Source organism: Pleurodeles waltl, chromosome 10, assembly GCF_031143425.1.
Source record: "Pleurodeles waltl isolate 20211129_DDA chromosome 10, aPleWal1.hap1.20221129, whole genome shotgun sequence".
In the NCBI taxonomy this organism is placed as follows: Eukaryota; Metazoa; Chordata; class Amphibia; order Caudata; family Salamandridae; genus Pleurodeles; species Pleurodeles waltl.
In genome coordinates this window covers 980,049,698-980,064,026 of record NC_090449.1, presented here as the reverse complement: position 1 = coordinate 980,064,026, position 14,329 = coordinate 980,049,698, and the positions used below count along the sequence as shown (strand labels likewise).

The 14,329-nt window shown below is 44.5% G+C and overlaps 1 protein-coding gene across 1 annotated transcript in view; it reads left to right on the top strand.

Annotated features, from left to right (window-relative positions):
* The first annotated feature begins 2,308 nt into the window (after positions 1–2,308).
* The window catches only part of SCIN (scinderin), a 271,318-nt gene continuing 259,297 nt past the window's right edge, over positions 2,309–14,329 (top strand). Inside the window, exon 1 of the mRNA XM_069211821.1 lies at positions 2,309–2,827. Within this exon, the coding sequence (XP_069067922.1) occupies positions 2,635–2,827 (193 nt within the window). The 5' untranslated portion in view covers positions 2,309–2,634. The remainder of the gene's footprint in view (positions 2,828–14,329) is intronic.

Sequence of the window (14,329 nt, the reverse complement as noted above, 5' to 3'; positions counted from 1 at the left end):
GAACACGAGACAGAAACATATTGACCCGTATGTGAGCTACGAGCTGCTGCACCAAGCCTTTAGCCAAAAAGTGGGGACTTGTTATCATTGACTCAGGCACCCTTCCATCTCAGATTCTGAATAAGAAGTACGCCTACACTTTCTGTCCTCTGTTAAGCCTTTGAATCTGTTCTACCAATCAGTGGCTGGGGATCAGACCTGGACCATGACAAGGACTGAAGGTGAGTTAGCTCTCCTATGCCTCTTGGGCGAGGTTAAATAAATTCCTGAGCCTAAGCAGGGCCTGCTACATCCCATTTGTCCCATTCGCCCCTATGATTTCAAAAAGAGCATGTTCCCACTGATATGATGCTCACTGCAGGCACACAATGGAACACTTACCCACTTCCCTTGTCAGCCTAAGTACCCTTCAGTACTGTGTCTAACCCTGTGAGCTTTTGCTTTCTGTTGTCTGTTTCTGGCCGCAGTCTACTGCGTGCAAATGAGTTGATGTGCTTTCTTAGAAAAAGGAGGGGAGCTTGGATTTTCAGCATGTCAGTAGATATGTACTTTGAAATAGGATTTTTCCATGGACACATCTAGGTTCGGAACACTCTTCCTCGTGCATTTGATTTTGTGGCCCTGTTGTTGTGTTGTCTTTCGGGTTTGACTTACAAATGATCTCTTCCACTGAGGTTTTGGATAAATGTTTTCTGGTTATTGAATGGTGCTGTCTTCATATAAACAGTTGTGTTATTTTATATTGTTTTAACCTTTTTGAGATATGAAATATTTTACCCTGAAATGTGTTCCTCTTTATTATATTATTGCTTTATTTGGTAACTTATTTTACTGTGGCTGTCTTCGGATGAGGTGTTGAATGTATGATGTACCTTAAATAAGCAGTTTTAATGTGTAACAAAATGAGGGTCCCTATTATGTGCATAACTGAATAAATATGGGGTTGTTTGTTTTTTAATTATCTCATGATCGCGTATTTTTTTTTAATTGTACCTCTAATCATTATATTTCTATATATCAGTATTTGGTGTATTCCAAATTTAGGTTGGGACTCTATGGGAGGCTGGGCAGCCTCGAACGCTATGACTAGGAGGACCAGACTTGGGGTTAACGCCTCTTATTTGTGCATAGGCCGCCCCCATAGGGGGCCTAGAGGGCCGGCACCTTAACGGCCGCCTTGGCCCGGAAGGGACCGGTTAAACCGGTTTTGGGGAGGGCGCGCACCAAGTAGGTGCCAACGCACCCCCACCGCTGTGAAGGCCAACAGGTAGGATTGGTCAACCTGGAGCAACCAATTGGCGGGGGGGGTTGCTGTGGTTCAAACCCCCCAATGGAATCAAGTATGGGGGGGGTAGAGGGGACAAAGGAATGGGATTTAAGGCGCGTTGCCTGAACGACGGTCTAGTCAAGACCAGGACAACGCTCTCTCGGCACAGCTGCAGGCAGAAAATACCACCCTCCCACCCCAACGTGAAGGCATTCAGTCGTGATGCCAGAAGGACAAAAGGACCAAAGGTAACAAGTTTTTACCAAAGAATTGATTGGAAGACACACCTAGTAAGGGGGTGTGCGTGCAAAACCACACACCTGGGGATGCATTATGGCAGGGTGTAAGGTGGCCAAGTAAGGGGAGTAAGCAGAACATGGCACTCGCAGCCCAGACCCGCCACATCGGATGGCAGGGCATAGGATACGCCAGGTAGCGAGTTGAGCCTAATGCAAAGAACTGGAAGCTACCCCCTGAAACAACACAAACATGGTAAAACAAACTCTATTGGAGTGAGCCCCTCCAAAATCAAAGGTGGGACTGCCTAAAAATCGAAGGGCAAAAGGAGGCAGGACAAATGGAGGCCAGGACTTGAAGGCCCACCAGTCACTCACTGTAATCTTTGAAAAACGAAACTGAAATGTATCAAATGAACAATGTGAATATCTTACTATCATAAATACAAAGTTTTATTATCAGTGAGGTGGCCTCAGGCCCAAATGTCTCATACCATTGGGCAGTCACACGCTTGTCCACATTAATAAAGCGGCCAACTGTTATCCACTATATAAAGTGTGTCAAAGTCTGTTTCATGCATGCTTGTCAGTACAACGCTTAACATGATCTGTAAATTGTCAGTAATGCCAGCTCTGTAGCGTGACAAGTGCGGGTGTTAATGTAAATCGTTTTGATCCTAGAAGAATAAAGAGTTTGGGAAAAGTGTTTCAAGCTGTAAACAGGTCTCATTTGCCATATACAATTTAAAATGTGGGCCTGACCGAGTTGTTTCTTGCGATGCTTGAATACACTAGCTGCGGGTCCGTTCAGTGCTGGTGCGCTCGCGAGTGAAAGGATGCAGTCATGTGTGATTTACCACAAGTGGGTGTGCGGCTTCCTCTCTGTGTACTTTGCAGGCTGATGTGTGCGTGTGTGTATGCTGGATTCAGGACACGCCTCCCTGGCACTACTTCCATCCCATGCGGCTCTAGTATAAAGCTGGGCAGTTCTTGCAGAATCTGGTATTTTTGCTGCTGCTCAGTTCTTACTTCGAGGTGAAAGGAGACGAAGGAGTTTTAGAGACAAGCAGACGGCCCTAGCACTGCCCTTTCTGTCTGAGATTTAAGGAGGCTCTCAGGACTTTTGTGAACATGGTTCTCGACCACAAAGAGTTTGCCTCAGCTGGCAAGAAATCCGGGCTGCAGATCTGGAGGATCGAGAAAATGGACCTGGCTCCAGTGCCGGCGGGTCTTCATGGCGCTTTCTATGTAGGGGACGCATACCTGGTGTTGCACACAGTCATCAAGACCAACTCTACCGCGTACGACCTGCACTACTGGCTGGGTGAGTAGCAGCCGTGTTTTATGCCGAGCATTATCACGCAGGGAAGTAAGCAGAGACTTTGAACTTAGCAGTATGCAGAGAGTGTCTTCTCGGAAAGTAAGACAAGCAGATGCCGCAGAGAAGTACTAGTTGCGGGAAGAAATAGAGGCGCGAGCTTTCTCAGGGCAGGCATGCTGATAATCGCAGCCTGATTAAAAAACTCGCACGAGCCGGATGAGCTTTTGCACGGATGCAGTAATTAGAGGGTACCCGACCCGTTTGATTTCGTGTAATTGAAGGTGAGAGATTTGCAGCCTGGCCACCGCGCATCATTTTTTCAGGAGGCACGTACTTCAGAGTAATGCTAGCACTTTACAGAGCAAGAAGGCTTTTCGGGGTAGTAAAGACTTTGGTGGAGAGTCTAGGGTCTGGATTTACTTAGAGATGGCGGTAAATGGGGTACCCAAGACATATGACTGGACTCCTTTTCTAACCACTTACAACAAATTGTACCACAACTTGACTGCTATGCAGGATACACGCTTGGGTTGGTAAGAGAGAGCGAGAGAGATAGAGGGGGGCCGGGGGGAGAGCGAGAGAGTATGACCATCTGTGCACTTAAAGTCTACTTAAAATGTACATGGGGTGCAGTCACACAACATGTGCTGTACCTTTAAACAGCTGCTTGACAGGCCAGTCCCCCGCCCCCTTTCACACGTTATTAACAACGAGAATCCAATGTGTCATCTTGCTTTCTCTCGCTGACAGCAGTACTTGCCGTGTGTGCTAAGGAACAGCCGTCATAAAGCATAGAGGGTCTAAAGTCCCGAGTCTGCACGCTGTGGTGCAAGGAGCCAGCTGCCCAGGATCACACCTCGCAGCAAGCCTGGAGGTGAGCTTCACGCTCGCCACGTCACACTTTGTTGATCAATTCCTGGAACACAGCTACCACTTCTGGTGCTGAGCTCTGCAGTGGTGGTCGCACTTCCACCCAGAACCCCCTCCCCACACACACACCACCACTGTTTGCTGCTCTCTCCTATCACTGATAGTTTCTCACCTCTTCCGAGGATGAAGCCACATACAATGTGGACTCGTGCTCTCTTCCAGGTTGATTTCTCAAGAATAAATACAGTAATGCCTTGTTGTGAGCCCCAGCATTAACATAATCCATGTTTCAGCAGACTCTAACATGCCATTAACCGGCCTCCACCCTGCAAGCAGCCGCTGTCTTCACGGACGAGGAGTGGGAGGCTTCGGGGCAGCAGTGACGGGAAGAGCTGTCAGTGTCAGCCAGATGTGAGAACACGCCCTGTGTGTCACGCGTCTCTCACTCCGCAGGTAGAACCTGCTCTGTGCAGGGTACAAGTGTGTGTCCACCGGAATCAAACAGGACAGGGTCGGAATGAGCGTGTCCTGGGAGAGTGAGATATGTAAACTCTCATCAGAGTCACTCGGTCACCTGACTCGGGCAAAGTCTGAGCACCCCTTCTCCATCCATTCTGTCCTGCTTCTCTCCAAGGCGATAGGGAGGGCTGTAACTGGGACTGAAAAAAGGAGTCAGGTTGGGTGCGTGTGTGGGGAGGGGAGGGGATTCGGGGGGGTTGGGTGGGGGAATGAAGGGACTTTAAAAGGGGTGTGACCTAAGGAGGAAGTAGGAATCCTGTCCAAGTGTCACCGATTAATGGTATGGCTTAGCGTGCGGAATAATAACGGGTAATTCACACAGTGCCACCTGATCCGTTTTTGGGAACCTTACTGTGAGTTTTATGTCATTGCTTCCGGACGTCGCACAACAAATGCATGTACCTAAAACAAGGCACGCCCAATCTATTTGTCCGGCTAGTTAGCTGTATCAGATAAATGAATAACAATAATACATTTGTTGTGAATAATTATAATTAGGACGTTTTCTTTCTGAAAATAAGAGACTGCGAATCAAACATTATCAAGGTCTGTAGAATAAGTGATAACCTGAGTGTTGCAGACACTCCTGACTCCACAACACACAACCTTCTTCTGCAGTCCCTCATTCTGTTAGACATGTTCACCCCTTATTTCATCACATCTGTCTGAAATCCTCCACTTGTATATCTCACCCTGTCCTACTATTACAATTAACACACATCTAATTCTATCTGTGTACTCTGCAGAAAGGCCAAGGATTGAATGTACATGTAGTCTGTACACATTTATGATCCACTGAAAGGCACTATGAGACGCTCACACAGCCTTCTGCCTCAGTTTCAGAGCTCTCAGCTGTGTGCTGTCATAAACACCCGCCCACACCCTCAACTCGAGGATACTTAGACGAGAGACAGTTCAAAGTGCACAATACAGGAAGGATATGTCACATAAAAAGCACAGAAACAAAATCTTGAAAAAAGCAAATACACCGAGGGAGTGAAAGGTGTAACACATGCAAAATGTAAACAGGGTTTCCATCACTGACGTGGAATCTTTTGAGTGTTGATACACTCAGAATTGAGAAATTGATTAGTGTTTTTGGCAGTTTAGTTAGGGCGTGAACATAGCACTCGATAGGTATCCTCTTCAAAGTTGGTGATCTTGCCCCACTTATAGCTGGTGATAGAGAAACATGGAGGTTTTTATGAAAATGTCCCATATAATGTGTCCTAATGTATGTATTTGGACCAGGTGTTTCCTGTTCCATAAATATGGAACCCTAGGTGATCAAAAGTTGCATACTTCAGATGTACATTAAGTTCTAATGCATCAGGTAAATATTACAGCTGTTGTTGACTACTGCGATTCACAAACTTGTCCAGTTGAATTCAACATTCCCACATAATCCTCGCTGGTTGGTGATGGGGTATAATGTTCACCATGATACGTTTGTATCAAATGTGGAAGGTGATGTGCTGTAAAGATTATTCTTTTAAAAATAATGTGCCCAAGCCCTAGGGTATTCAGGGAATTCCACAGGAACTCTTCCATTATTCCTATGCTACAAGGCCTGGCAAAGTGACCAAGAGCATTACCTGATCTGAAGTCTGAAGATAGCTCTGACCAGCTGTATGTGTTCCTGAGGTTAATCCCTATTTATAGACGTTGATCTTCTGAACCCACGTGAAAGGTATTTCATCAAAGCCCACCATTCACTACTCATTTCAATATGCGGCCAGGCAATGCAGCACTCTGTTTTTGTAATTTATGAAGGAAATCTGTGCTTTGTGGGAGGTATGAGCAGTGAATGCCAGCACTGAGAGGCTAAGCCCCCAGTGAAAAAAGTATTATGCAGATGCCTAGTTACTAGGTAGTTTCTTGGTCCCATCATTCAGCTGGGTGAAGTGGCAAAGGTCTACCAAAGTAATCGGTTCTTTTTCCTTTCACCCCCATCAGAGACCTCAGTGCATCTTGGAGGATGGCCCTTAAAGGGTGATTAATCTATATTTATTTATTTTGTTCACCCATAATATAGCAGTCTCTTTAGAGTAGGTGGTTGAATGGCCTGTTTTTACTCTCCTTTACAACCTTCAAAAAACAGGGCATTAAGGGAAAGTAAAAACACTTGCATGACCCCTACACCATGGCAGAAAACTCCCATGGTATGGGGTTCATTCGTTTTTTCTTCGGAAAAAAACCCTCCTGCTTTGGTATTTTGTTTTTGTAAAAACAAAAGCATGTTAAAAGGTTGTCGGATGGAGGGGTACCAAGATTTTGACAGTATCCTCCGTTAAACGTTTAATACATTGACTGGAATCACAGTGCCAAATGTTCCTGACTATGTTCAGAGGTTTCTGCAGGGCTAGCAGGCAACTCTTAATTTGAGCGACCCTGGGCATGTTCGAAGAAAAGTTCTCCACCACGCCGACGGCCTTGCTTCCACCTCGAAGTCTTAACTCTAATCGTGCAATGTGCACATACACCTGAATTCTGACCCTGGGCATCACCCTAGACTTAGCTTTCAACCCTGACATTCTAATCTTAACACTAGTCATATCTCTACACCTAACCCTCTACTCTAATTACTTGTCAGTGTCCTACATGTTCTAGGGTTTGTTGAGGTGACATTTGGCAGAATTCATTTCCCATGCTTTCAGTGAAGTTCCTTGAAGAATATATTTAAATACAGCGAAATTATCCCTATCACTCAGGTATCCTTTGGGACCCAGACACAAAAGAGTAGATTCTGTATGATTTACCAACGTTACCTTGATAATACACAAGCTGGGAAAGGGAAGTTCATTTGATGTTTTAACTTGTGCATGAGTGCAGTTAGGATTTTAACATTTTCACTGACCACAAAGCTATGCATATGTGTGCCTGGAAGGATGTTTGTTTTTGTGCGTAGCACATAATCGCAACAAGACTATCCTCAGACCTCTTGAAGACTGTTCGTGGTTTGGTTGGGCGGTGGTAAAATGAAAAAACATAGAAATAAGTTGCTTGCATCACTGTTAATCTGAGTTAATTTTACATTTAAAACCACAACACACACGAGTGTCTACTTTAGACTATTACCATATTATGAGTCTATGGCAGCACATGGTTAATAGAGCGATGCTAAAGAGCATCATTTCTCTTTAGCCATTACTCGAAGCACTGGGAAAATAGGACAGAAGCCAGAGGTCTCATTTTAAGGGATTGTATGTCATACTATTATATGGATATATATTGCAACCTAAATATATTTTACAAAAATATTACCCCATTGAGGCAATATATGTATAAATGATATTCAGGAAAAAACATTTATGTCAGAAGATATTATGACAATTCTATTTTTGTGCCACACGCAACTGGAGTTGTTTGCTGTATTGTATTGTATTCTCATTTCATTTTTAGTTCTCTTTAGACACATCATTACTTGTCCGGGAGACCCCCAAAAAACAACACTTTAAGGAAAATATGTTTGAAGGAGTACACTGAGGATGGGCTTAGGTCACCCCGCACCAGCCACTATCTTAGTTCAACAGTTGCCATTGCTTGTATGGGCTTTCCTTCAAGGCAATGCTATATTGAGGATGTTACATTGTCACATTTCTGTTCTTATTGGTTATGGTGCACAAGTAGTCCTTTTGTCACACTGCAGATGCAACATGACATAGCTTGTAATTCAAAACAAGTGTGTGTTGTTAGAAGTATTTATTTTAGTGAGACAATGCCTTTTTAGTTGCTGTTTTTTTATTTATTTGGGAAGGATGTAATGTTTATCTTTTGGCAAGCTAAGCCTAGTCATCTTTACAAGTTCATTTGATTTAATTTGCTTTAATAATATGTTATCAAGTTCACATTACATTACATATTTTTGTTCACAAAGTGAAGGTGTGAATGCCCATAAGCTTTCTACAGCTGTCCCAAAACCCTGGTCAAATGTCAACAATTTCTACTATGCAATATGGTTCTGTTGATGCCTTATATAGTCATGGGTTAAAACACAAGCTACATCTACTAACTCCTTTTTAACACTCTCCTTTGTGGGGACAGCTTAAATATTTTAATGCAGATTGTTTAATAAAGAGTCCCTACTTGCAAATCCAATAATGTTGCAGAGCAAGCTGTTGCTCTGTTGTAGTGTTTTCCAGTTACGACTTGCGGGTGTTACAGGGGACGGGGCAGTGCTCTGTTGGGGGGGGGGATATTAATAAAATTGAACAATAAATGTAAAAAAAGCTTACCTGCACGCGGTGCTGTGCAGTGCTGCCAATCCTCTGTTTCTTCAGCAGCAGGCAGGCTCAGGCTCCCAGCCTGGCCTGCCGCCAATCCTGATGCTGCTGAGAGCAGCATTAGGATTGGCTGGAAGCGCAGACTGGGAGCCTATGCCTGCTCTCTCCAGCCCGGCAACACAGTTTCGGGCTGGAGACAGCACAGTGCGCATGTGTGTTTGGCCACCCCGAGACGGCCGGCCAAACACACATGCGCACTGAGGGGTGTGCACAGTGCACTCCCCTCAGTGCTTGTCATCCCCAATGCCCCACCCCTTTAACAATGAAAGGATAATAAACTTAGTTTATAATACTTTCGTTGGTAAAGGATTTGCAGTGGTTGCTGCTGGCGGGGGCAACTCTGGTGTTTTCTTTCTAGGAGAATTGGGACCACGCAAAGATTCACCCCTTACCAAACACTTACCCTAATAAAAAGTCAGCAATGCACTTTGTAATTACATGCTTTAGAAAAGGTAGACATATTTGCTTTGCCAATGCTTCTTTATTGAAATGCATCTTATGTATATTGCTTAGTACTAAGGATATTTTCAGGGATAAACTTTGCATTTTACATGCCAGAAAAAATGATGTCTACAAAGTTATGAATTTATGCATCTTTTGGGCAAGAAAGTATTTTGTGAGTCATGGTTCAGGCTTTATGAAAGCTCTATGGGAGAAATAAGTTGCAAGAGGATGGTCCAGAAAAAGAGGCAAACGCAGGGATGCCAGGATGCAGTAGATTTCTGAGTCACTGTTTCTCTCTCCAAAGAGTTTACCTGACATGTGTTTATGTAGTTACAAGACAGTATGTTAAAAAGATAACCTGTATTGTAATGATTTTTGGACATTTAGGTGGTCATTCCGACCTAGGCGGGCGGCGGTTGCCGCTCGCCCGTCGGAAGCCGCCTGAATACCGCCCCGCGGTCAATAGACCGCGAGGGGTATTCTGACTTTCCCGCTGGGCCGGCGGGCGATCTGATTCAGATTGCCCGCCGGCCCAGCGGGAAAGCGCCTTCCACAAGGAAGCCGGCTCGGAATCGAGCCGGCGGAGTGGAAGGCGTGCGACGGGTGCAGCAGCACCCGTCGCGCTTTTCAGTGTCTGCATCGCAGACACTGAAAAGCCTAGTTGGGCCCTGTTAGGGGGCCCCTGCCGTGCCCATGCCATAGGCATGCCAGGGGCCCCGCGACCCCCCCTACCGCCATCCTGTTCATGGCGGCTTTCCCGCCATGAACAGGATGGCGGTAGGGGGGGTCAGAATCCCCTCGGCGGCGCAGCGAGCTGCGCCGCCTTGGAGGATTCTAAGGGGCAGTGGAAAACCGGCGGGAGACCGCCGGTTTTCCCGTTCTGACCGCGGCCAAAGCGCCGCGGTCAGAATGACCAAGGGAGCACCGCCGGCCTGTCGGCGGTGCTCCCGCCCCCGTTGGCCCTGGCGGTAGAGAACCGCCAGGGTCAGAATGAGGGCCTTAGGGTCTAAGAGTAAATAGGGAAGAAAACCAGAGAGAGATTACCACATTGGAATTGGTGATGGAGTAAGGAGAGGTGAGGTGGCTTGCATTAACATGGACCAGAACAGGGGATGGCATGGCATATATCATTTGGGATAGACCCATGCAGATGGTTTGTTCCTTTCATTGTCTATAGAGGAGATTTAGAAGTTTGAAGTTGATGGGTTAGCGACTGCTCATACATCATTATGGAGTTATAGGGATGTTGAGGAAATGTGTATTGAGATTGGAGACAAGTTTGGTGAGAGTGTGGGTTGAACACAAATTATTTGGGTGCATTAAGTCAAAACTGAGGTGGCCACAAAGAGAGCTTGAACTTTTAAGAATACGAATTCGGAGACTGAACATAGCTCAGGGATAACCATGTGCCAGGGAAATGTACAAAACAAGTGTGATTAAGATAGGCAGACATTCAATTAGTAGATGTGAAAATCTGAAAGGCTTTGCTGCAGCTTTGAATGAGTGGAAGATGTTCGCTTGTCCATGAGTAATAAGTCAATTCTGGCTGACCTGAAGGAAGAGAATTGTGCCAAGCCCCTCGTTCATTAAGCATCTGGGGAAAGGTTGCCAGTGAAAGGGAATAAAGCCGGTGTTTGTCCTTAAAAAAAGAGACTTAAATAGATGTGGAGGAGATAAGAGAGAGTAGGAAGATAGCTCTGACTCCTTGGCCCTGCCCAAATAAGTATTGAGGAGGTAAGTAAGTCACAGAATTTAGCAGGGCCAGGTACGAGTTTTACAGAGAGATTGAAGAGTTTTGTAGGGATTCATGCATGGCATGCTTCTGTGTCCTAGAGTTCACAATAATTGCATATTTGTTCAGCTAGGATGGGGGAAATCTCCTTTTCCTCAGGACAGATATTCATATAATTATACATCAGATAGTGATGTCTAGGCTTCTGAAAGGAATGAGGAGTCCTGAGTGGAGGCACAGAAATCAGCATATTCTGGTGAGGGTACCTTCTCGTGGTATAAACTTCACCACCAGTATGCACAGCTCTAGACGAAGAGGGTATGGATAGCTAGGACAAAAAATTAGTTTAATTTTATTATCTTGTTTGACCTTTTACTACCTTTGTTTTATATTTAGTACATAAATGCCTTCATGCTTTTTGGTGACTGTTTTGATCAGGGCATGACCATGAGTTTAAACACATGAAAGTTGGAGTGAGATCGGAATAAAAGCATTGAGATCCACAAATACTTAGGTTAGAGCCAGTGGGGTTTGTGGGTTGTTGAAAACATAGGGCCAGTATTAAAAAAAGTGGCACTGCACTTAGTGCAGTGCCACTTTTCTTGCACCCCTTAGCGCCGTCTAATGCCACCATGTGTGTACCGTATCTAAGACACAGTGCACCATGACAGTAGTTAGGGGACTAGCTTCAGAATTTTTGACACTAGTTCCGAGCTTTGCAGGATTAGCGTAAAATATTTTGACACTAATCCTGCAAAGCTCATTAAGACCCATTGTAAACAATGGTGTGCCTCCTTTTAACGTCTGCTCTGAGAAGGCATTAAAAGTGCCAAAAAATTACGCAAATAAATCTCTGAGATTTCTTTCCACCAGTTTTTGCTCCCCAGCGGGGGAGCGCCCTCTTTGCATACATTATACCTGGTGTAGGCATAGTGTAGTGCAAAGGGTTACAAAGTGGCGTAATGCATGCATTGTACCACTGTAAATTTGGCGCAGTGATTTTGGCCTCGGGCAACATTAGCATTAAAAAAATGACGCTAGTGTGGCGCAAGGAGGCACTAGGGGCTCTTAAATCTGCCCCGTAAGGTATAACTGGGTGGAACAGTGAGGAAAGTGAGGATGTGTTGAAGTGTTAAGGGTTTGGGGTGGTAGTAGAAATATCATATGCATTAGAATATTGATTAGGAGAGAGGGACAGAGGTTGTGCTGTTGCAAGCCTTGTGCTGTTCTCCACATAAACAGTATCTTCTGAGCCTCATGTGTGTGCCCTCCCCCACCACCCCCCTCATATTTTGGTGCTAAAAAAAATCACCGTGGTTAAATGTGTTATGTAAAATTTTGCTAATATTAATAGGTTCCCCGCAGATAGAAACTGTTCGTGAATTCATTAGATGCGTGGATTGCGATCATGGGACTAAATTCACATGAACCCGAGAATGTTAGGAGGCAGACGCTTTACGTACACGCACAATCCATGCATCAGGCACATTCTGCTCGCACTTGATACACAAAGGCTTATGAACACAATGAATTAAAAATAACTAAGCACAAAAGCACGTAGATAAACCCTCCTGCCGAAGCTGCAGCCCAGTTTACTTTCTCACGAGGGGAAATATGAAAAACACACTTTACAAATATTGGTTGTAGCAGAAATGGCTTGCCTCCAGCTCCTCTCAGCTTTTAGACTTTCTTTCTTAAGCGTTTCTTAAGCGTTGTGGGCTGTGACCCAATATTTACAGGGACGTTTTCCAAGTTAATTAATGCAATAAATGATTTTTTTAAATGAGTTTCTTTCTTTTCCTTATGGTGTGTGTTAATTTGAAATACTGTGATTCTGGACAAATCACTTAATCCCCCCGTGTCTAAAAAAAAAAAAAAAAACCTGGTGCTTATGTAAAGAGCTGTAATACCATGGTCGTTGGATACAAATCTGCAAGAAATACGAAAATAAATCTCTGTGTCCCACATGCGGCATCGATGTTTTATGATGGATTTCTTAAGTGTAACCCCATTGGGTTGTTTCCACATTTTTTCTCAGGATCCCTTAAAAATGACAGCCGACTCCAATAAATGGCTGAATACCATTAGTTCATTAGGTGAGGTCTAGGGGAGTGAAGGGACAGTGTGTACAGTGTGAGGGTACAGAGTGTGAAGGTACAGTGTGTGAAGTCTTGGAGGACGATTCATGAAAAAAGATCATCATTGCGGCATCTATTATTTGTGCTGGCACTTTATGAATGTTTGCCACTAGCCAAACCTTTGCGAGTTAAACATGCAAATAGAGCACACTGTAACATTGACACACTTAAGTGAATCGCATTCGAGTAGGTTGTTGACTTGTGCATTTTTCCTAACACAACATGTGTATTGTCAGTCGGTCAGTCGGCTGTAGACAGTCACACTCATATTTGAAGTCGCCTTTTTTGTAATCAAACTATTTTCCCTTCAATGTCATTTTTTCCTCACACACTTGATTGAACTGAAAATATTGATGATCTGTCCCCCATTTTCTAGCAGGCACTCGGGAAGGGCCGGTGGGAGGGTGGATGTCACAGAAGTAAGAAAAAAGCTACAAAAAGTGAGTTCAGAGTTAGCACAGTGAGGGTTTATATTCTCATGGCAGAGCCACAACTCACGTCACAGTAATAGTTGTTCATTTCTTGAGCATCGCTCGTACTGTGATGGTGAGAGGTATAGAGATGGTCCATGGACTCAGTGGACTGCCCGGGCCCTTCACACAGACAAAGTTACCCGCAGCAAAGAAGGCAAGCGCATTTTCAGCAGGGAATCAGCTCCCCTTAGTGCCCCCCTAATGCCACCATGTATGCACCGTATTTAAAATACGGCGCACCATGGCGGTAGTCAGGGGGACTAGCATCACACTTTTTGATGCTAGTCCGGTGCTTTGCAGGACTAGTGTCAAAAATGTTAACGCTAATCCTGCAAAGCACCCAGAGACCCACTGAACACAATGGGATCCTCTTTTTAACACCTGCACTTAGCAGGCATTAAAAAATGACTAAAAAAATGGCTCAAAGGAATCTTACAGATTCCTTTGCGACGTTTATGCAGGCTCCCTAGCGCCAGAACGCCCCCATTGCATACATTGTGCCTGGTGCAGGCATAATGTGGCGCAAGGGGTTAAAAGTGGAGCAATGAAAGCATTGTGCTAATTTGTAAATATGGAACAGCGTTTTTGCCCTTCCAATGCCACATTAGAGTAAATGTGGCGTTGGAATGGCGCTAGGCCACCATAAACCTGGGCCTAAGGGCCTAATTTAGAGTTTGGTGGATCACTTATTGCGACATAAACAAAGCAGATATCCTGTCCACCTTATTACAAGTGTGTTATATTTTATGGAACTTGCAATAAGGTGGATTGGAAACCCACCATATTTGTGCAGAGTGATCCATCCACCAAATTATAAACCAAGACAATGTTTATTATTTCTTTAGAAGTTTTATAATGTGCCATGTGTAATCTTCTGGTTACTCATGAAAGCAAATAAGATAACAGTAGTGACGTAGAGAAGGTCATATCCAATCAGGTAGGTTAGTGCACATAGTTGATATTCTGTATTTATGGCTTGTGGGAACCCACAAAAAACCCTTAGAATGCCAGCCCGAATAATAAGATTTTCAGGAGTTTCATGAAAA